This window comes from Squalius cephalus, assembly GCF_949319135.1.
Source record: "Squalius cephalus genome assembly, chromosome: 3".
Classification (NCBI taxonomy): domain Eukaryota; kingdom Metazoa; phylum Chordata; class Actinopteri; order Cypriniformes; family Leuciscidae; genus Squalius; species Squalius cephalus.
In genome coordinates, this window is record NC_137124.1 from 55,005,379 (window position 1) to 55,027,023 (window position 21,645).

The 21,645-nt window shown below is 38.8% G+C and overlaps 1 protein-coding gene across 2 annotated transcripts in view; it reads right to left on the minus strand.

Moving 5' to 3' along the window:
• The window catches only part of mrvi1 (murine retrovirus integration site 1 homolog), a 59,986-nt gene that overhangs the window by 14,968 nt on the left and 23,373 nt on the right, over positions 1-21,645 (minus strand). For both annotated transcript variants that reach the window (XM_079865529.1, XM_079865528.1), the window contains exons 19-30: positions 20,282-20,378; positions 19,704-19,827; positions 17,782-18,259; positions 11,757-11,975; positions 7,916-8,022; positions 7,668-7,732; positions 6,799-6,972; positions 4,450-4,527; positions 4,322-4,368; positions 4,168-4,224; positions 3,095-3,586; positions 2,838-2,916 (exon numbers count right to left, since the gene is read on the minus strand). In XM_079865529.1, coding sequence (XP_079721655.1) covers positions 2,838-2,916; positions 3,095-3,586; positions 4,168-4,224; positions 4,322-4,368; positions 4,450-4,527; positions 6,799-6,972; positions 7,668-7,732; positions 7,916-8,022; positions 11,757-11,975; positions 17,782-18,259; positions 19,704-19,827; positions 20,282-20,378 — 2,017 coding nt within the window. The remainder of the gene's footprint in view (positions 1-2,837; positions 2,917-3,094; positions 3,587-4,167; positions 4,225-4,321; positions 4,369-4,449; positions 4,528-6,798; positions 6,973-7,667; positions 7,733-7,915; positions 8,023-11,756; positions 11,976-17,781; positions 18,260-19,703; positions 19,828-20,281; positions 20,379-21,645) is intronic.

Genomic DNA, 21,645 nt, shown 5'->3' on the forward strand with positions numbered 1-21,645 from the left:
CTTAGTCAACAGAATGTTTAAAAGGGACCATCATAATAAAGTGATGCCAAATTACTTTCTTTTGTGGAACACAAAAGAAGATATTTTGAGAAAAAAGTCTATTTGTCCATACAATGAAATGTTGTCTGGACTCCAAAGTTATTCAAAATATCATATATTGTGTATTGCAAAGAAGCAGCAAGAAAGTCATACAGATCTAGAATGACATGAGGGCAAACTGTATGTTCATTTTTGGGTATTCTATCCCTTCAAACCAACAATATATATATAAATATAGCTGCAAGCAGCCATTAAGGGGCCAAGCAGAGAAGAAGGCACGATAAGTAATGCCAGAATGGCTTCAACATCAGACCAAATGCAACAATGAGCAATTAAAGACATATTAAGATGATTTTAAGGAAAATAGCTAAAAAAAATCATAAATACAGTCACTATTAATATGATTAAATGGATTATCACTTTCGACCAATAGGTGGTGCTGTGACCAAATTGATGTGTTGTGGTCAGAGTGAGGCGACAATAGGCGTGTTTCCATTAAAGGGTAAGTTCGGTATTTTACACTTAAAGCCCTGTTTACAGATCGTTTCTGATTAAATAGAACGGTTAAGATTAAAATTTGGACACATGCTGCTGTCCCGAGAATTTTAGGTTTCTTTCGCTTTCCCCAAAACCTCTAGAATGGGTGTATAGGTGCACTGGAACAATCCTTCATAAAACGCATTAAACTTTCGTTTACAAAGACGTGAAACTCACCGAGTGGTCAGGGGTGTTCACTGATATGCTCACACAAAAATCGCTGCAAAAGATGCTTTCCAACAGGTGTTTTACCATTCGTTGTAAAACTGTGGATCTATTTTTCCAAACGTCTCACACCCGTAGATTCTTCCGTTGAGAGCTTAAATAATAGACACTCCAGCCCAGTTGGTGGCGATAATGCACCTTTGCCAATTGCAAGCAAACCGCTGGCATTTCATTGAATACACAGAAGAAGCAGAAGAAGAAGCGGCGGAGTAATACCACACCTCACACAGCACATTCAATACAAGTCAATGGAGTTGGACAAAAACTGCGATAAAACCTGTTGGAAAGCATCTTTTGCAGCGATTTTAGTGTGAGCATATCAGTGAACACCCCTGACCACTCGGTGAGTTTCACGTCTTTGTAAACGAAAGTTTAATGCATTTTAGGAAGGATTGTTCCAGTGCCCATAGGCTGCCATTGTGTAGGTGGGGGGGGGGGAAAGTGAAATAAACCTAAAATTCTCGGGACAGCAGCATGTGTCCAAATTTTAATCTTAACCGTTCTATTTCATCAGAAACGATCTGTAAACAGGGCTTTAAGTGTAAAATACCGAACTTGTCCTTTAAAGATTTGTGCAAAACTTTTGCGATTTTTTCTTTATGTCGACAAAAAACTATTGCAAAATGACGACTAAAACTTCATTTTTCCTCTCGCGATCAGTAAAATCATTCCAAAATGGAGGTTTATGTACTAATCCCAGCCACTGCACTAGCCATTATTATTAATGGAAGGAGATGTATGTGTGTTTTCCAAGCATTAATGGTAAGGAACGACCCTTATACTTGTGAGCGGCACATATGAGGTGTTTCTGTGTGTTTCTCCCTCATTTCTGCTTCGAGGTCTTGGTTGTGGCATTTATTTGAGGTTTAGAATCCATTATTGCTGTAATTATTTTGTCTTATATGAATTCTTAAGAACTCTGTCTCGTATTCTGTCCAAACACACCGCGTCATCTACGTCAGCTGACTGTAAATGCGCGAAAACTGTTTCCATTGCAGTTTTGCGAAATATTTCTTTTTCGAATTGCCTGAAAAACCACCTCATGCGAGCGTAAAAACTTTTTTGCGATAAATGGGAGTTTTTGCGAAAATTACGTGTTTCCATTAAGCGTATTTTCAATTCACAATTTCAATTTGCGCAATTTGAAGGGTAATGGAAATGCGGCTAATGACACATGCAAACTTTGGTGTCAATATGCCAAAGCACTGCAGACATACAACCTCAGAATCTTTTGGCATTATGCCTCAACTTTGTTGATGCGGTATACAAATAAGTTTTGTCTATCAATGCAAAATCCATAACTTTTTGCTGGCATGGTCTGAAGCTGATACGATTAAATTTTGGTGAAAATCCGACCAACGGCCTAGAAGGAGTTCGAAAAAAGTAGGTTTCAAAATGGCGGACAGGACGTTCGGCCGACTATGGCAAAATTGGTATCTATGTTCTCGCCATGACCCAAGGAATCTATTAAGCTGACTGCCCCAAAACTGTGCAGGCACTCTCAGGTCATGGTTGTCATAACACACACCAAGTTTGGTCAGAATACGCTACTGCGTTGAGGAGTTATAGCCTCACGTTCATTTTGGCGTGCTCTTCCTCTAATTCGCTCGCAAGTTACTCGAGAACAGTTTAACGAATCAACTTGAATTTCATAACTTTTTGTCGGCATGGTCTAAAGATGATCTGGCTTAATTTTCGACAAAATCGGATTTTCATAACAGAAAATGACGTTATAGGGTGCAATCGAATCGTCTTGAGCCAAGGAATCAGAGGAAAAAGTCATTTCTAGCCCGTACGGTTCAAAAGTTAGTAGCATAAAGGTGAGTGAAACTTTGGACAGCTGATGGCACTAGAGGGATTGAGTTAGAGACTACAAATTTGGTATGGTGACAGACTGTCCTCTATCTGTTTGCCAAATCTAAAGAATAAAAATAGGAACACTAATGATTACAATAGGTGCCTATGAACCTTTGGCGCTTGGCCCCTAAAATAAGCTGCAATAAGTTTATGCACAGACTGACTCAAGATGATCGCACCTCGTTCCTGCTCGGCTGTTTCACTCAGGTCAGGAAGCTTTGTGCTGTAGATGCTCTGGTTACGCACCAGCTTGTGCTCCTAGAAGAGGAATGAAAACCATAAACCAACTTTCAAAAAGTGATTCCGCTAAATCAGGGACATAACATTCCCTTTATTCTGCCAACTGGGCTTAAATCTCAGAGAAAGCCATAAAAAGGAACATTAAACTATTGAAAAAGCATGGTTATCGGGTTGGCCAAAGACAACAAAGGATTACCTCACGCAAACTGGACAGTTTTTTAACGGTCCCAGGTGGCACAGGGAAGTCCTTGTACCCAGAGGACTTATACATAGACTCCCTTGATTTGTCAGGGAAGGACAGACTCTCCTCGCCTTTGGGAGCAGCATTCCTCATGTTCATGGAGCCCACCGTGTCCCAGGAGACGGCTCTCATTAGAGGTGGGAAGGCCCCTATTGTTTTGATTTCGGCCGTGCATGGGGCTTGCTGTGTGGGGGGCCGGGGCACGGGTTTGGCGACCCCTGTGGCTGGAGGTTGACTGACACCACGGCCAGGAGTCTCCTCCTTTTTCTGGGCTGTGTGTTCAGAGTTCGTCCCCTTGTCCATGGATCCATGATGGTCTGGCTTCTCCTTCTGAACCACGGCGGGCTCTCTGGCTGGTACGGTGGTGGCATAACGTGGGGTTAAAGTTCCAGAGGACACCTTTTTTTTCTTGTCGCTAGGCATCCACTCTACTAGCCTCGTGAAGGTCTGAAGCAGAAGAACAAAAGAGTGAGTTTAATGATTAAGGAAAGAACAAGTGCACGAAGTGCATGCTTACAGATGTGTGGCAATTATATTGTTTTTCTTTTGTGTTCATGTGCGGAAGTCAGCTGAAAAGTGTCTGCAACACGTTTTGTTTTCAGTTTTGAATTTTATTTTGTCATTAAAATTCATGTTAAAGATTAGCTGGTTCCCACTTCTTTCTTACCCACACTACGAACTGTTACAATTACATTCAGTTCACACTTAAGCATATTATTTCATAATAAGTTACTCTAGTTAGCAGTTTGAACTGTTTGTGCAATACATTTCAACTCAATGTAATGCAGATTTTGTGAGTAAACGCAGTAACACATTGTTGTAACTTATTTCACATGTACTACTTTAGACTGCATTAGAAAGGAAAAGGTCATGATGAACTAAATTGGCACTTGACTAACATTATAGGTTACAATAAAAGGAAAAAAGGAAAAAATTCAAACATGTTTGCTAATGTTCTTATACCTGAAACACTAAAGGAGGAAGATTAAAGTGAGAAGAGCAGAAGGAATAGGATTAGTTACACAAACCTCCTGCTCCGGCTTACTCGTGTCCTCTTGGTCATGGGTAGATGGTACCTCCAGATGCTGACCAGATACACAAACAAAAACAACGAAACATTTATCATCACCAAGGGGACACAATATCAACGCTATATAGAAGGGAATTAGAAGTGACTCTCACCTGAGTTATGGAGGGACTTGCTGGAGGAGTTGCGAAGACCTCAGGACCTGGTGGAGAAAACGAAACCATTTAGCTTAGATCTACCATGGAAAGGGACTGGAATGGAAAGGGAAAGCACAGCATGATACCTAGTTGTGAGGGTGCGGAGAGGGAACTGCTTCTGGATAGTCCGGGGGAGGAGCATGGCGTTGGGTTCGGGGAGAGAGCTGTAACCCAAAGACAACGTTAGCCATTTTTGGACAAAGTTTGGATATTACTTCGCTTTATCTCTTATCGACCTGTGAATATGCTCAAGTCGGTATGCTGTGGCTGGTGTGCAGGATAAAGGAGGAATTTTGGCTGGTGCTCAAGACATTTGAGGACATGTGGATTTGATGTTAAAGTCTGATAAGCAAGGAAATCGCAAAAGCTGAAAATAAACAAGCTGCTTCTGAAATAAACATTTCAAGATTGCAACAAAAACAATCACCACTTGGAAGAAGTGTTCTTCATTTTTACTATCAATGGGAAATTATTTTATATAACCAAGCAATTGTCCAGTTGCTCAGTTGAAAACTTGACAGGCTGTCAGTTACCACAGGAAATAGTGTTTACAGTGCTGCATTTTTCAATGGAAGTCTATGGGACGTGACTGAGATAAAACGATAAAATACACAGTTCTCAAGATATAGAAACAAGACTTAAACATTGTATATGTTAACATGAGACAATCTCTAAGTTCCTGTTAAGAAAGACCATGTAAAACCTAAACATTGTAACTTTTACATGATATGCGCAACTGCCTAGAAAACCACTGCATGACTGAAACTGGAACATTACTGTTGAAGGAAATCTTTTATTAAAGGTCCACTGAAGTGCCTTGAAACGCACAGCATTATTCAATGTGTTGATATAATTTCCACTAAAACAGGAAGACAGACTTTTTCTAATTAAAGGTGCAGTAAGTGAATTCTGAGTAACACTGCTGAAAGTAGATCGAACTGAGCACCAAAACACACTTGTAGCCAATCAGCAGTAAGGGGCATGTCCACTCATGAGGGGGGAGGAGCCTGTGTTGCATAGCGTGTTTGTGATTTGTGGGCAGGGCTATCAAGATGCTTTGGATAGGAGCGTGTTTGTTTTGGTGATTTTAAATATCAACAGTGTTTCTCAGAAATCTTACTGCACCTTTGCATTGTAACCGCACGGTTGAACTTTTTTCGTGATCAAATTGCTGCAGTTAAAACTCGCCAAACCCCATTTTTGGCTCTTTGTCCTTATACTCTTTATTGAAAAGAGTGTGTAATGGCAATTATATCCACTGTTGGCAATGCTGTTAAAATATATTGTTGCTGAGAAGCTGAAAAAAAAACCCCCGGACGTGTATTGACGCGACGCCTCTCTTCAAACACAGGCTGAAATTGAAGCTAAAAGTTGAGACAATTTTTTTTAAAGCGGATTTCATGTTCTAGAAATACTAACAGTATATTGTCTTGAATGGCAGCAATGTGGTGATACATTTTTTCTATGTGTTACCGCAGAAATAATGCGTGACCGCTCGGTCGAGTTGCCCAGTTAGGGCAAACTGAACTGGATGCTAGCTAGCTCAGCAACACGACCATAACTAAATACATATACAGCCTTGCACAGGGGGGACCAACACATATCAATGTCTATTTATTTAGAATAAATTACCTTTTGGTATAATGGTCGGGTGTCTAAATACTTTTGTTCATATAGTGTATGTGTTTGATATTCTATTCTAATTTATTAGTTTGTACATTGAATGTGAAATATAATCAAACCATTAAAATGCATCTATTCTAAGGATGAGAAGTTGTTCCTTTGTTTGAACAATAAAAACCAATGCTTTGTTACCAATACCATATCATATCAATAATTTTTTTAAAATTTTTTTCTATTATATACCATTGACTATTTGTCTTTTTCCTTAAATTCTATACAGATTGTCACTAGATCTATTATGTTTATTATTTGTAATTTAATTTAATAATAATTTATTATCATTATATATTTTGTTTTGTTGTACTTGTTTATTCACTTAAAATTTTATGAGATTTGTATTATATTACGTTGACTGTTGCACTTTGTGTTATAATAAAAACATGTTTTTTTAATAATTGTTTTACTAATTCATGGATAATGTTAATGTTTTTATATGAAAAAACTTCAACTTCATTTGCACAAATGAAAAATTCCATTAATGCTTAATTCTTGTCAGTTCATGCCGAAAATTACCCTAAATGGGCAAGTCAACCGTCTGGTTGACTTGTGTGTCCGCTTAGTGAATTGGTCATCTGAAAAAAAAAAACATACCTGAAAAGTTGCTAAATGAGGTCAAGAACACAATTTTAGCAATCATTTTTTTTTTTGCAAAAATGTGACTGTTAAAGGGTTAAATGAAGTTTAAATTTAAAGGCCCTCTATGGCCCCCAGTTTGAGAAGCACTGTCCTAACTAGGGTTGTGATCTTGTTACCTGTGGGGGAGTCAGAAAGGCTACAGGTGGAGCGTCGGCCCCTGCGCTGCAGGAAGCGATCGCTGACTTTCTTGGCCTGATCGAGCAGCTCCAGATTCTTCTGACGGTCCTCTTCAGACAACTTCAGCTCAGGAAGAGGATCCTTCACCAGGTCTATCACGTGTCCATCATCATCTCAAACACAAATGAGCACACACAACCTAAGCACAGCTGCACAACACACCACCCCGCCAACTCATCTCAGGGGAGAAACAAAGTAAACAGAAATCAAAGTGGAAGCATTTCAGTTATTTTGTACGATTCCTTCTATCACAACCATCCCTAATGTATAATATAAGAATTAATCAAATTTACATAGGGCCAGGTTTACTAACAGCTTGCGCCAGCGCAAACCCTTTTTTGGCGTTAAAAAAAACCACAGTCAGGATTTACTAAAGACACGCAGTAAAAATTAGCACTGAAAAGGCATGGACACAGTTATTTTTCCGGCTGACCTTATTGCATATGCTTTTGTAGGAATTTCCCTTTCAGATAAATTTATGGGAGGAGAGTATTTAAATGAATCACGCAACACGATTTACTAAGGTTTGCGGTAGACAATTTACTGGTTTTACTGCCCAAAAAGCATATCTTAAACCAGACGCTAATTTGCGCTGCTCTTGGTAGATTGAATTTGCGCGTCGTCAGTAGATCTAGAACAGAACCTTCCACCTTCATTAGCGCTTTTTGCCCTGTTTAGTAAATCCGGCCCATTGAGTTACTTCACATGACTATTTTTACATTGCATATTATGCCATATGAAAAGATAATGATCTCTAAATACTACAACATATCTAAAACAGTATGTTTACATGTATAGTTGAACATACCCACTGTGGTGATGGGACATGATGATGCAGAGTTTCGGGAGAGACGAGGCCTAGGGCTGTGTGGTCTGACACACACAGATTAAAATCACATTATACCAACACTGAAGAAGTTCACATTCAGCACAAGTACAAACAGTGACTTATTTGAGCAGCTTTTTACAATGATTGAATTAGTAAAACTGCTGTTTAAAGGCTAATAAATCAAAAGATATTTTTAGGAATCCTGTAATGGGTCACGACATCAATACCTTGCTTTCTCCAAAGGACAGGAGTCCTGCTGGATGACTTGACTTGGAAGCACTATAGCTGGTGGAGTCATGGTTACATTTACTATCTTGCTTTCAACTGGAGCGTACTGCAAAAGAAACACAAGGTTGCTTCACAGCATCTCTCGGATATGGTGACAACAATTTCTGTAGCATTTTGTAGTGGAAAGTGTGATTCAGTCCTGAGGAAGTATGGAAACTATTCCAACTGTACTGTGCAGCTTTACTTTTTTTAGCCCCTGCAAAGAAAATCTCACACATACCAACTCAAAATACTTAGCTTTATCCCATGGGAAAAACAACATGCTCTGATAACATTCCCTTTAAGAGAGGAAGTAAAATATTAGTCTTTGCAATCATCCAATCACATTGTTTTTCTTTTTTCCAATATTGTGTGATTCTGTAACTACTGTTGATCTACAATTGATCTGTGAAGACTTTTGATCTATTTTTTATATATATTTATATATACAGTATACTACATATAATTTATGTAAAAATACTTTCACTGCAGGATTGCAATCTGTTCATAGTTAAAGAATCATTCTATTACAAAGGTTTCATTCTCTGTGTGCAACAAACCCTTTGGATTAGCATCAGAAGCGTTCACTGACTGAGATTTACAACATTGCACATAACATCAAGTGCTATCATACTTTCATACACAAGAACTATAATGAAGCGCTTAAGTCCTTGCTGTCTTCGGTACAGAGTGGAAGCTTTATTTGTTTGGCCTTTATTCTGGGATTAGATAACTGAAGTGTAATATGATTTTAAAGAGTGGTCTTATCTGAGTCCCAACCTTTTAAGAGTCACTGCATGAGTGGATTGAACTCACTCAAGAATAACACAATGAAACAACAACCCCTGACAGGCTTTAATGTTCAAACAGTCTGTGGTCTCCAAAAGAAAAACAGAACAGTAAATCCTGCTTGAGTCCTGAAGCTTGTCTTCAGTGGAGCAATAGTTCTTCTCACTCACAGGCCATGACCGATACATTCGTAACTGCTTAACGTGACATTAGGATTTCAAATACCCATTCTGGCATTTGAGTACTGATAACATCTGAATCCTAATTGAGAGTGGAATGTTGTCTTTCAGGAAAAGATTAGTGTTTACAGTACTGCATTTTCAATGGAAGTCTAAAGAAAAGATTACTCACTCATTTTCTTTCTCCTCTGCTGAACCAGGGATCGTATGTCAGAGGTGAGGTGGTTAGTGCACGTGTTTGAAGGAGAGAAGACTCGGCACATTTTATATGTGGTGTCTTTAACCACGTATTTACATTAAAAAATTTTGTTTGGTGGATGTGTTCATGTTGTATTGCAAAACACTTTGGTAATATTTTATTTTACAGTGTCCTTGTAACGTTACATGTACTTATAGTAATAACAGTAAATACATGCAACTAACCCTCAACCAAATCTTAATCCTACCCTAACACTATAGTGCATGTAGTTAATAGTAAGTTAGTTAATATTACTCAGTACTTAACTATATAATTACACTTTTGCTGGATACGGGTAAGGTTAGAGACAGGTTTGGTGTGGGTAGGTTTAAGGGTAAGTTAAGGTGTAAGAGTCGGGACAGTGTAATTATAGATGCAATTACAGAAATTAAACACAGCTGTAATTACATGTAGGCATTTGTAAATACAAGTACAATGTAAAAACATGTATGTATGCAATAAGTGCATTGTATCAAATTATTTATTTTAAAGGTTAGTGCATAGCAGTTTAAAGACACTTAATATAAAGTGGGACAAGTCATTTTTGTGGCACAGTATTATATGGTAAGGGGGGGGGGGAATAAAATTGCCTCTTTTTTCTTTTTTATTAAACAGTGCTTTACTGAACAAACTATGGTTCTGTTTTTAAATAAAAAAATCTGTCTATGCAACACACTCTTCGTACTGCAGTTTATGGTGCTGTTGTAAATGGAGGAATAGATTTGAAGTGCTTTCACTTTTGAATGCTACATATTTTAGCGAAATGTATATTTTAGTCAGAATTATTGCACTCTGTCTGTTTGACGTGCATGCGTGTGTCGGCGCTCTTTCAGTGAAGTCTGTGAAGTTGGATGAGCCTTTTTGTAAAATGGAAATACTTTCTAACATTTACAGATAAGGTACGGTTTTATGTTCTCATGATTAAAACTTGGATTGTGCACTTTTCCCGCAGCAGCTCACTGTTCTCCATTATTTTTTAAATATGTTTGTGACATAAAAAAATATTGCTATAAATATTATGTCAGGGTTTCAAATTATGTATTATAAGTTCAGCACATGCGGTGGTAAAAACAATGCTGCATTCATTCGGCACAAATGTGAGCAGAACTAAAAGATCCGTACCGTGAATCTTTGGTACAAAACATGTACCGTTACACCCCATAGAAGTCAGATTGGGTCTGTTATATCTCAACTACTGACATGAGTTTGAGATGGGACTGTTTGACCAACCACTCAGACATAGGACAAGAAACAATGGGGGATGGGATGGGGGGGGGGGTGTTGAAAGTTAGAATAAAAAATGACCCACAACTTTACTGGAAACTCAGGCTTAAGGCCTGTTCACACCAAGACAAATATTCCGTATGAAAATTTGGTGTGATAAACAACTTATATTGGTGTGTTCAGACCAAAATGAATATTTGCATGCCATAAATCCTAAAAAAAAAATTTACAGAGAGGTGTCCTAATCTTTTTTCATTGCACTGTGAACAAAGCTGGCCAACTAATAAAGGCTGTGGTATATAAATAATGAAAGCTGACTGTGTTGTCGCTTCGCATCGTCTGTGCCTCGACCGGAAAGTTGCGCTTGAACAACGCAAAGACTAAAGACAATAGCCAACTAGCAGGAAACAACTGTCTACCAGCAGGTGGCAGCAGTCTATATCCGTCATTCAAAAAAGAAAACCGAAACTAGGGCCCTGTTTACACCTGGTATTAAGATGCATTTTGGTCGATCGGATCACAAGCTGACGAGGGAGACAAATTCTCGTTTACACCTGGTGTTTTAATCCGACTCTTTTGTCCACTTTCAACCACTTCTGTCCTGATTTTTTCAAAGGGAGGGTCTATGGGCGGGTAAATGAATGTGTTTTTTCAGATCTTTCGATCTAATGGACAAAATAAGCTCACGCAATTTACATATGAACACGCCGGGATGACGGGAAAACACATGGAGAGCATCAGCTTTCGTTTCTGCTCTGATAGCCGGAAGATCGAGCCAAACCTGGTTAGTGCATGTTAGAAATCAGGAATGGTGAAAGAACAACACACCACAAAAACTGATCTGACAGATGCTAAAGAAAGGCCAGACTTTGGCCAGCTTAGTGTGTCATGGCCTTAAGATTCACACTTGCCCAGAGACACAGCTGTTATATAAAACTATGACTTGGTGGCATTAACGATTTTGCTAAGCTACAGTGAATAGCACAGGAAGTATCTGGTACCAGCTTTCTTGTCTCTTGATCACCACAGCAAGTGCAAAATCTGAACACCTGTCTGAAAAACATGCAAATACTGTTTGACTTCCTTTCTTCTCCATGACAAGTGGATGTCAGAAAGTTGTACACCGCTGCCCAGCTGTTTTTCCCGCATTGATCTGAATAGACTGAATGTTGGTGTGAAGATAGCTTTTAAATGGAAGCAACTTAATGTGCCCACACAATATATCAGAACCCATGCATCTATCCTCCCGGAAGTGCCATTACTACATATCTTTAGACTTAAAACATTTCCTACAGTGAAAAGCCTGATCTGGACCTGAGATGAAATGAAAAGGCGTCACGGCTGTGATGTGAAAAATATAGTTAGACTCACTGTGGAGGGCGAGCTGGATGTACTGTCGAGCTCCTCTGGGGAGTCTTCCTCTTCCTCGGGCAGGGTGGGCATGGCAGGGGTGAGAGGGGGTCGAGAGCGTGTGTGGGGGAAGATAAAAGGGGTGACAGACTCTGTCACGAAACTATGAGCTCTCTTTAGTGGAGTTTGCTCACCCTGTGAGCGTGTGAACTGACATACAGCAGATGGGTCCTCTTGGTCCTGTACAGACACACAACATAACACAACATAACACATAAAAAAACTATCTTATACAGTCTCTTACAAAACACAACTGTTTGTGATAGTACCGTTGTACATTGATGGTAATCTGCTACTGAATGATTGCCATATTCGGTAGCACTTTATTTTACAGTCCTGTTGCCCATGTGCATACTATGTACTCATTATAGTAATTCCTAGTTATAACTGGGTTATAACTAGGTATTAACCCTGAACCTATCCCTAAACCTAACCTTACCACATGTAAATACCTTATATTACCAGTACTTTCTTTGGTAAGTACACTGTAAGTACAAGTAAGTGCACATACTGTAAAATAAATTGCAAGCTGATATTCATATATATACTACTACTAAACTCCAAGGTACCTCAATGAAAACAATCAAATAGTGAAAGGCCGCTTAGCCTGATTAAACGAATGACACTTAGCCATTCTGATAGCTCATAAGCCTAGCTTTTTTAATGGAAAAGTTACTATTTCTGTAGAATTTTTGATGTGATTACTGCATTAAAAAAAAAAACATAAAAAGAGTGTTCATTTCATGCCTCTCATTTGCTGTGTTTAAACTGTATTATGTATATTTTGGCATTATATACTATCGGCCAACATGCTCACTAAACCAGTGGTTCTCAGAAGGGCTGACAAACTTCAAGGGGGTCTTTAAATTATTTAAAATAAGACAAAACAAGCATTACAAAAAATCAAGATCCTTCTTATTTTAATTTCACCCCTTCAACAACTCATATTGGTGAATACCTGTAACACCAAGAGAACACCAAATAATAACAGTAGTATAACTACTTTTTTTTTTTTTTTTTTTTTACATTTATATTATATAAAAATAATATATTTGGTTATTTGTAAAGGAACCTCTTAACCACAATGTAAAACTACCTATCTTCATGGCAAAAAGTATGCATGTTTCCTCCTCTGGCATTTGTCCTATCACAAAGCCCAATCTTTTGTCTCCCAACTAGGTTCAAGAGGAAATGTTTCCCTTAAGCAAAGTAACAGTTACTGATGGCATCTTATACAGACTACAAAACTACTCCTCCAGTGATTAGGACTAGTGCCAAAAGGGTCAACATCAAGAGACGAAAAAAATCTTCTTTGCAGAATAAATGTGTGAACAACATCAACAGTGAAGCACTTGCCTTTATTAACTCTAACATCTTATCTCTACCATAAACACACGTCTAAAAATATCCATGAGTCATTAATGCAGCAAATCACAATGGGGCTTGCAGTTTCAATTGTGTAAAGCCATTTGTCTCTCGAGTTGTTGTATAAACACAGCTTGGTCACAAGATACAGATCGAGGAGAAAGGAGACTCCTTCATTCTCCCAAAGGAATGCATTCCATATTCGTTTAAATCCATTCTCATCTCATCTAAATGCTACCAAAGCTATCTTTGGCTTCCTGTACACCCAAACAAAATAGGAGACAATTTCAGAGACAAATGCTATTTTAGTGAATGTCTTATAAGGGAAGAGAAACTGTACAGTGTTTACATGTTGTGAAAGGCAGAGAGGACTCCTTAATAAGCACAAATAAAACCTGTATCACTCATCTCCATAACATTGAAATCCTATTAATGACTAATGAAATCATGCTGGTATTCAGAGTAGGTTGGTCCTTATCAAGTCCAATTTTTTTTTTTTTTTGCAAAATGTTAGTGTCTTAACCTCTTAAACTGTTCCTTTTAACTTCAAAATTAGAAATATGCAAAAATGTTGACAAAATTATATTTAGAGGTAGCTCAATCATGTGGAAGATTGCCTATGTTAAGCTGTGCGGCGGTATTATGATATGCAAGTAATATTAAAAGTTGCTGCAAATGAACTACATTTTATTGAAATCAGAGCAACACTGACGTAACAACAATGACAACAATCTCAAAAAATGCACAAAGTTTTCAACAATCCCTCATTTCTGATGCTCAGCAGCCAGTGTTGACTTTTTGCAGTCTGGATAGATCCGTCGGTGATCTTCCACCACATGAAGGAGAAACTGCAATTGTTCTTCAGAGTGTGTGAGATAGACACTGTATTCTTGAATCAGAGCCACTCCTCTCTCGGCGTGATCATTGACTACTTTCATTGCATGGTTGCCTGTGCCTCCTGATAATCTGCTTGATTCGGCCAAAGTTCCGGGTCAATTTCAAGGAACGTAATGTAATTTTTTAAACCAAAAAATGTGCTCTAAACCCAAACAATAACCATCATCAATAGAAATATGTATTGATTCCACCAGGAAAGGTAAATCTGCTAAACCGGGTCATGGATGGATTAATTTGGATTTAGTTTCTACAATAAGTAAACTGAGATATGTATCTAAAATACATATTTAGGAATATATGGTGCATTAGATGCTTTTATGGAGATTTTTTTGGAATTTTACTAGCCAAGTACAATACCAAATCAAATTATCTGTTTTTACGAAAATCATCAAAATCTCAGAAAGTTTAAAGCTATTGAGCTACCAGTAATTATTATGTTACTGCCATAAAAATTGGCATGCTGTATTTTCTTATATAAAGGAACAATTTGAAGGGTTAAGAGCATGACAATTGGAGACTTTAAAAATAAGGACAACCCTAATTCAGAGGTGTTCTGAGTAAGTTGATGTGTTGTTGCTATGATGTTGGTTACTTTCTGAATCAAGTCAAGTCGAAATGGACAGGTTTCTACCAAGTTTGTGAATTTTATTTATAGGAACAATTAGAATTCTGATAAAACAGTGTTTCCATCCAGTGGGTTGAAGAGAACAAAACAGTAATTTCTAGAGAGATTGATGCAGAATATAAAGGCAAATGGAAGTAAAAGATTCTGTGGCTTATTTGTTCAATAAAATAAACTATTTGCAGCTTGGAGTTTGCACAGAAAAAGTTCCCATGAACCTTCTGTTTGTTTGCAAGCAATCTGCAGTATCTCCATACTCTTTGAATACTCCAAGGTATTTGAATTCAGAATTCTTTGAATCAGAAACAACCAGAGGAATATTTCAGATGCCATGCAAAGATGTTGGTCAGTTTCATTAGCCGCTTTCACACATACAGACTTTGGTAAATTACCGTTAAGAGATCTTGGGCCCTATCTTGCACCCAGCGCAATTGACTTACACCGACGCATGTATCATTCCTATTTTGCACCCGACGCACAGCGGACTTTTCCCTCCACAGAGGCACGTCGGTAAACTAGGGAATAAATTTGCGCTCCCAGGGGCGGTTCAGCGCAAAGAGGAGGCGCGTTCTGGCGCAAACGTTCCCTGGTGCTATTTTGCAGTTCCAGAAAACAATTCCACCACAGACCAGGAAAAACCTAGTCTAAAGTCAGTGGCGCGTTTTCAGTGGCGCGTTCAGATGCTATTTTAAGGGCGCATGCTTGGCCATAAGGCCTGGTTCACACCGGACGCCGAAGCGACGCGGAAGCGGCGCGGAACGGAGGCCGCTTCCTTTCGGCACCCATGTTAACCTATGGTGTCGTTCACACCAGACGCGGAGCGTCCTCATTTTATGAGGTTATTTACTTACCCATGATGTAAAAAATAGCACTGAATAAACAACAACTGAGCAGCAGCGCCGCGGAGAATACGCGTCTGGTGTGAACAGGCAGGCGCCGGACCGCGCGTGATTTTCCGTTCCGCGCCGCTTCCGCGTCGCTTCGGCGTCCGGTGTGAACCAGGCATAATGTAGCGTGTGCACAACACGCATACACTTTGCTTCTCTCATTTACACAGAAGTTGCCATTTTTGCAAACCATGCATAATTACAACGGAAAATATTCCACATGAGGGAAATCATTGTGGTGTCCATGAAGATGTGAAAAAATAGGCATAAATCTAGCTTACACATTTAACAAAATTATTATATGTCTAATAATTTGGGCTAATTTGGGTGGGTTTCTCCCGTCCCCATACAATGTCACTCTTTTACGGCCCTGACGAGAACGTCGGTCTCCTCGGCTGTGAACCGCTCCTGGCGTGCGCCTGGCAAATCTGCCGTTATAATAGCAATCCACCATGGAACAAGCACGCCTGCTTTTAAAGGGAATGTGAGATGTCGCTCTGATTGGTTTATTTCACGTTACGCCCAAACCACACCTATGAGTAATGTAGCTACTTCAGACCAACCCATTTTAGATTTGCGAGATCCGCCCACAAAGTTACTTGAGTTTCGCGTTTGATACTTGCGTTTCAGATCGTTAAAATAGGGCCCCATGTGTGGACAGGACCTTTTCAAAAATACCAGTATCGGTTCTGGCAATTTACCGGTATGAGAAGTTGTAATATTACCAATAAATTACAGGCAAGATGGTGTGTGTGAACAAAGAATGGTGATTACCGGTACGAGCATGTACGAAGTCAGATAGAGAAACTAAAGCGCTTCTCCTCATGCGAGTGAATGAAGACTTATAACAGCGCAGCGTTTAAAGATCATTTCCGATCACTGACATCACAGAATTTACCACTATTTTGGTGATGATGTGGGAATGGTCTCTTAACGGTAAAAAAAAGTCAAAACGCCATTGCTTATGTGAACAGCATTTTTTTTTTTTATTGACCGGTAAAATCATTATGGTAATTTTACGGTAATTTACAGGGATTACTGTGAGAAAGGGGCTAATCTTCTCTAAATTATTCAATCACATGAAGGTTTGGTTCAGCATTAAGGAATTTATTCAATAAATGTGCTTCCATCCTAGGTTCTGCACATTTTATTATTGGAAGCACAAGACAGATTGAGATGTTTTTTTAGGGATGTCCCTTTTGTGAACCCTTTAAGCCGGGCGATTTTTGCAGTCATACGAGCTCGCAGAAGATTTTTTTTGTCATATTGTCACGGTTCGCAGTGTGTGAGAGAAATTACGAGACGAGCCAAGTACGTCACAAGCACCCACGACCAACGGATCATTTTTAAACATGTTTAAAAAATTCGGGGAGTCGGCCCTATTTTCACCAGTGAATAGGCTGTCCTCTATTGACAAATCCTACGCAACCACGTCACATAGGCTAGATCTATGAATATTATTAAGCTATAGCCCAGTGGCTGCAACCACTGCATGTGCATACACTGACACTCTCTCTCTCTCTAATTTGCACATTTATCATTTTCTTTCTATCTTTCTTTTTTCTATCCGAAGCCATAGCAGCAACATTGAAAGCTTCAGTCTCCGTGTTTAGCGCGAAAGATGTTTTGCAATTGCCTCCCGAGTGTCTGAACTCACACAGTGTACGCCCGCCTTTACTGGCCTTGCTCCTAAATTACGGGTGTCCAATCCTGCTCCTAGAGGGCCAACGTCCTGCAAAGTTTAGCTCCAACCCTCCCTAACACACCTGCCTAACACACCTGCCTGGAAGTTTATAGTAAGTACCTGAGGACCTTGATTATTTGTTTCAGGTGTGTTTAATTGGGGTTGCAGCTAAACTCTGCAGGAAGGTGGCCCTCCAGGAACAGGATTGGACACCCCTGTCTTAGATCATACAAAAACACTCACACCCCTCCCTTAATTAGCAGAATATGAGAACCAAAACACTGGAAAGGATGCATTCCTTAAATGTGAAAAACATTCTGCAGTTCAGGTTAAAAGCAGGAAGGAGAGTAACAGGTTTTTGCCAATTGATTCCAAAGGTGTAATGGACATTAAATGAAGGAATTTTCAGTAAACAATGTGTTTTTATCAGTAAATATATCCAAGGTGCACAGCTCTTTGTGGACACTGAATCAGTACCAGATAAAATGATATGGTTCAACAATGTGTTTGATAATAATGGATATAACTCACCCCTGGAGTGTCAGTGAGATCCGCAGACTGGACACTCTTAGATGTGTCTGAGTCACTTGTTTTGGGTTCCTCTTGAGTCTCACTGTTCCCTGTCCTTGCTTGACTCTTTCCACTGTACTCAGATTCCTCTTGACTCCTCCCAATGCAATCTGACTCCTCAGCTTCCTCTTGACACCTCCCGGTATCCTCTACTTGGTTCTCCCCTGGTGAGCTGAATCCTTGGTTATCCCAAACGTCCGCTGACTTGGAAGACTGTCCTTGTTTCAAAAGTTTTAAGGCCTCTGTTCTAACACTACAGTCTGATTTTTGGCACCTCCCAGAACTCTCTGTTTGTCCTCTGCTGTTTTGTAGCTCAGTTCCTTGACATCCAGCCTCTTCTTTATCCGGACTCCTGCACTTTTCCTTGTTTGAGGCTGAGGTGCTCCCACTGGCCTCTGACTCAGGGAAGAAGCTGTCACTGCTTGCTGGCCGGTCTAAACTATAGGAAAACAATAAAGAAAAGTGACCAATTCAATCCAGAACAACACAACATAATAATATACTACTCATGATAATATACTACCCAGGCGTTTGCAGGGTGTTGCCAGGGTGTTACTATGCAGTTGTTTTGGGGTACTGTGAGATGCTTATTAAAGGAGAACTCTTAAAGGAGAACTCTATTAAAGGAGAAATACCTGTATTTACATCCTGTTTTCGGTTGAAGTCCAAAGTAGTCGATTGCCGAGTTCACGCGCGTGATCATAGGTAACTAAACCTATGCGCGTGAACTCGACAATCGACTACTTTGGACTTCAACCGAAAACAGGATGTAAATACAGGTATTTGCGCTGGCTTAAATAACATCATTTTTATCCATTTCTTTCACATCTACTGCAGTCAGATTCACTCGTGTTCACTCTGAAGGAATCACTCACATGACCTGTGCACTTGTAATGACACATCAAGGATGTTAAGAGGCTAAAAGCAGGTTTAAATATTGCCCCATTGAAGTCAACAGGGTGCAAATTTTAAAAAGAGGATAACACGGTGTAGGCAACACCAATTTTTGTCGTTGTTCTCTGTATTGACAGCACTCCAAATTGACAAAAAAATCTCCGGAGTTCTCCTTTAACTAGGATGTTTAGTGGTTACTATGGTGTCCTATTGGTTACTAGTTAGTTATCATGTTGTCCTGAGAGGTTGCTTGGTGGTGTTTTAGAGTCTGCAAAATGAGCATTGAGGTGTTCTGGTGACAATGCTGGGTAGTAACCAATTATATGTAATTTGGATTACGTAATCAGATTAAAAAAATTAAATACTTTTAATTATATTAAATTCCATTTTAAAATACTCAAAATCAGACTACAGTTACATTTTTATTGATTCATATTCACAAAATGACTTTTTTTTTCTTCTTTTAAATTTTACTTTCTAAAACTAAAACTTCCTATTGCTTATGTAAGTTCATAAAGGATATAATTACATGGAAAAGTGAGAGGCCACAAAACATTAACAAATAAAATATTTAATCATATATTTAAAATATTTAATAAATTAAAGTTTTATTTTTTTAATGTAATGTTTAATGCACTTTAATCATTTTTTCAACATATTTTTTTCTACTTTTTCTTTGTAGTTTTATACCAACATGGTGCAAGATTAACTTATTCATATACATTTAATCTGGTCCCTAAATATTTGTACAAAATAATAGTGGATGGAGACATCTCCTATTGCATTACCCAAGAAGAGTTTGTCCTTGGGGTTTTTGGTCAACGCTAAAAGTTGGGAGTCCAAGTAATTTATTGGGGCCACGGTGGGTGACAGTATAAACTCTGGTTCCTGCACAGTCTCACCTCACGCTGGATCATCTTTGTGTGAGGATTTTACATAAACACACACAAGCCTTGTCCTGTAAGAGGTAGAGGAATGTAAACACTGACCCAGCTACATTCTCCTGTCTGTTGTGTGGCGTGGGCTCTTCACAAGCTGACGGTTCCGGCAAGGAGCTCTTCGTACAGAGTAAAGCAGGACTCTTCAGGCTTATCGCTCCCACAGATGGAAGACCTGACGGAGAGGAACCAGTAATGTTAAGCAGACAAAGAGATGTCTCAAATACCTCAATTACCCCCATTACACTTATTTTTCCTAGAGAGCAATCAAATCGAATTGAGACTCTTGCAATCTTCTCTACTGTGAAGAAGATATGTGTTGCCTTGCCTCTAGAATTTACAAGAAATATCCGCTACGTCTCAAACTGTGGTAAAATTTGCAAAGACACCAAATTCTGCAATCAAAAGTCAGAGATTTCAATATGAACTCAAACATCAGATTCTTCTAGACCAAAGAGCTCTCTACTCTTACTGTATGCCAATAGTCACGTTTATTATTTTAGATAAAACATTTGAGGCAAAGTTACTTCTTTGAGTCATAACTGAGAACACCTGAACTATGAAAGAGCAACCTCTGAGCAACACATACACAGTTAGGACAGAACATTGTAATGGCTTTCAGATATTACCTGTAGACACGGGCTCAGAACAAACACTGACAGTGCGTTTCAGCCAAAGCTCAGATGGTGAACCAGAGTCCTGAACTAGTCCTGGGTTTTTGCTGACCTTAACGGAAAAAAAACACACAATATACACATATTCAATGATGATTTTATGCCAGATGAAGTTCAAGAATCTTTCCTCTGTTCTGCTGTACTCTGTGTTTTATTATCTTATCAGAAAATGCCATTCAAAATATCATTGACATTTAAAAGTGATGAAATCAAAAAGGATTTCCTTAACACTTTGACTAAAATTAGAGAATGTTCCTTCGTTCTGAGAGGAAGAGATAGAGGTTTTAAATGCACAAAACAATCTTTTCCACAATCTACACAGTACTGATGATTTATATTGGCTTGATTTTTATGGGAATGAATCATGTTTCGCGATGAAACATACTTGACAAGAGAGTTTCACAGTTTCAAAAGCACACAGTCATCTTTTCCTATTCACAGGAAAAGAAAAATCCCAAATGTGGTCTCAAATGTTTCTTTAAGATAGCAATGAGATTGAATGGAGACTTTTTCTTAAATTCTGGCTCTTGAGTTTTTTTTCTCCTGAAAAAAGATCCCAGTAATCTTACATGTGTCTCCTGTAGCGTTTCAGCAAAGATCTCAATAATGCCTCAAACGTGCTCAGATTTGCCAATATTTTTAAGTCTGCAACAAAAACTCAATGTAAACTGAAACATTTCCAATAAATTCTTGTGCCATTCACAATCATTTTATAACTCTATATCCTTACTGCAAAAATGTACGAATTACCCGTACTGCTAACATATAAGAAAATAAAAAAACTACATCATGTCTCCTTCTATGAAATAGCAAACTCTGAGCAATAAAATCAGACCCAGACAGCAACATAGTGTCAGCCGGAAATCCCAGATGTGGTCCGGATCTGGGCCGACACTATGTTGCTGTCTGGGGCATCTTGCACATCATTCTCCAGACATGTTGAGCTCTGGTGGTCATGTGGATTATGCAGGTTCAAGTCCAGCCTGCAACGTCTGTCATTACTTTTCACTCTCCACTATCTATTTTTACCCAACCATTCAAAAGTTTGGGGTCAGTATGATGATTGAAAGAAAGAAATTATTACTTTTAAGATGCATTACATTGATCAAAAGTTTGGGGTCAGTATGATGATTGAAAGAAAGAAATTAATACTTTTAAGATGCATTACATTGATCAAAAGTTACAGCAAAGACATGCATTGTTAAAAAAAAAAAGATTTGCTGCTCCTCTTAACTTCTCTATCCATCAATGAATCCTGAAAAATATTTATCACGGTTTCCACAAGAATTTGCAGCACCACAACATTGATAATAAGAAAT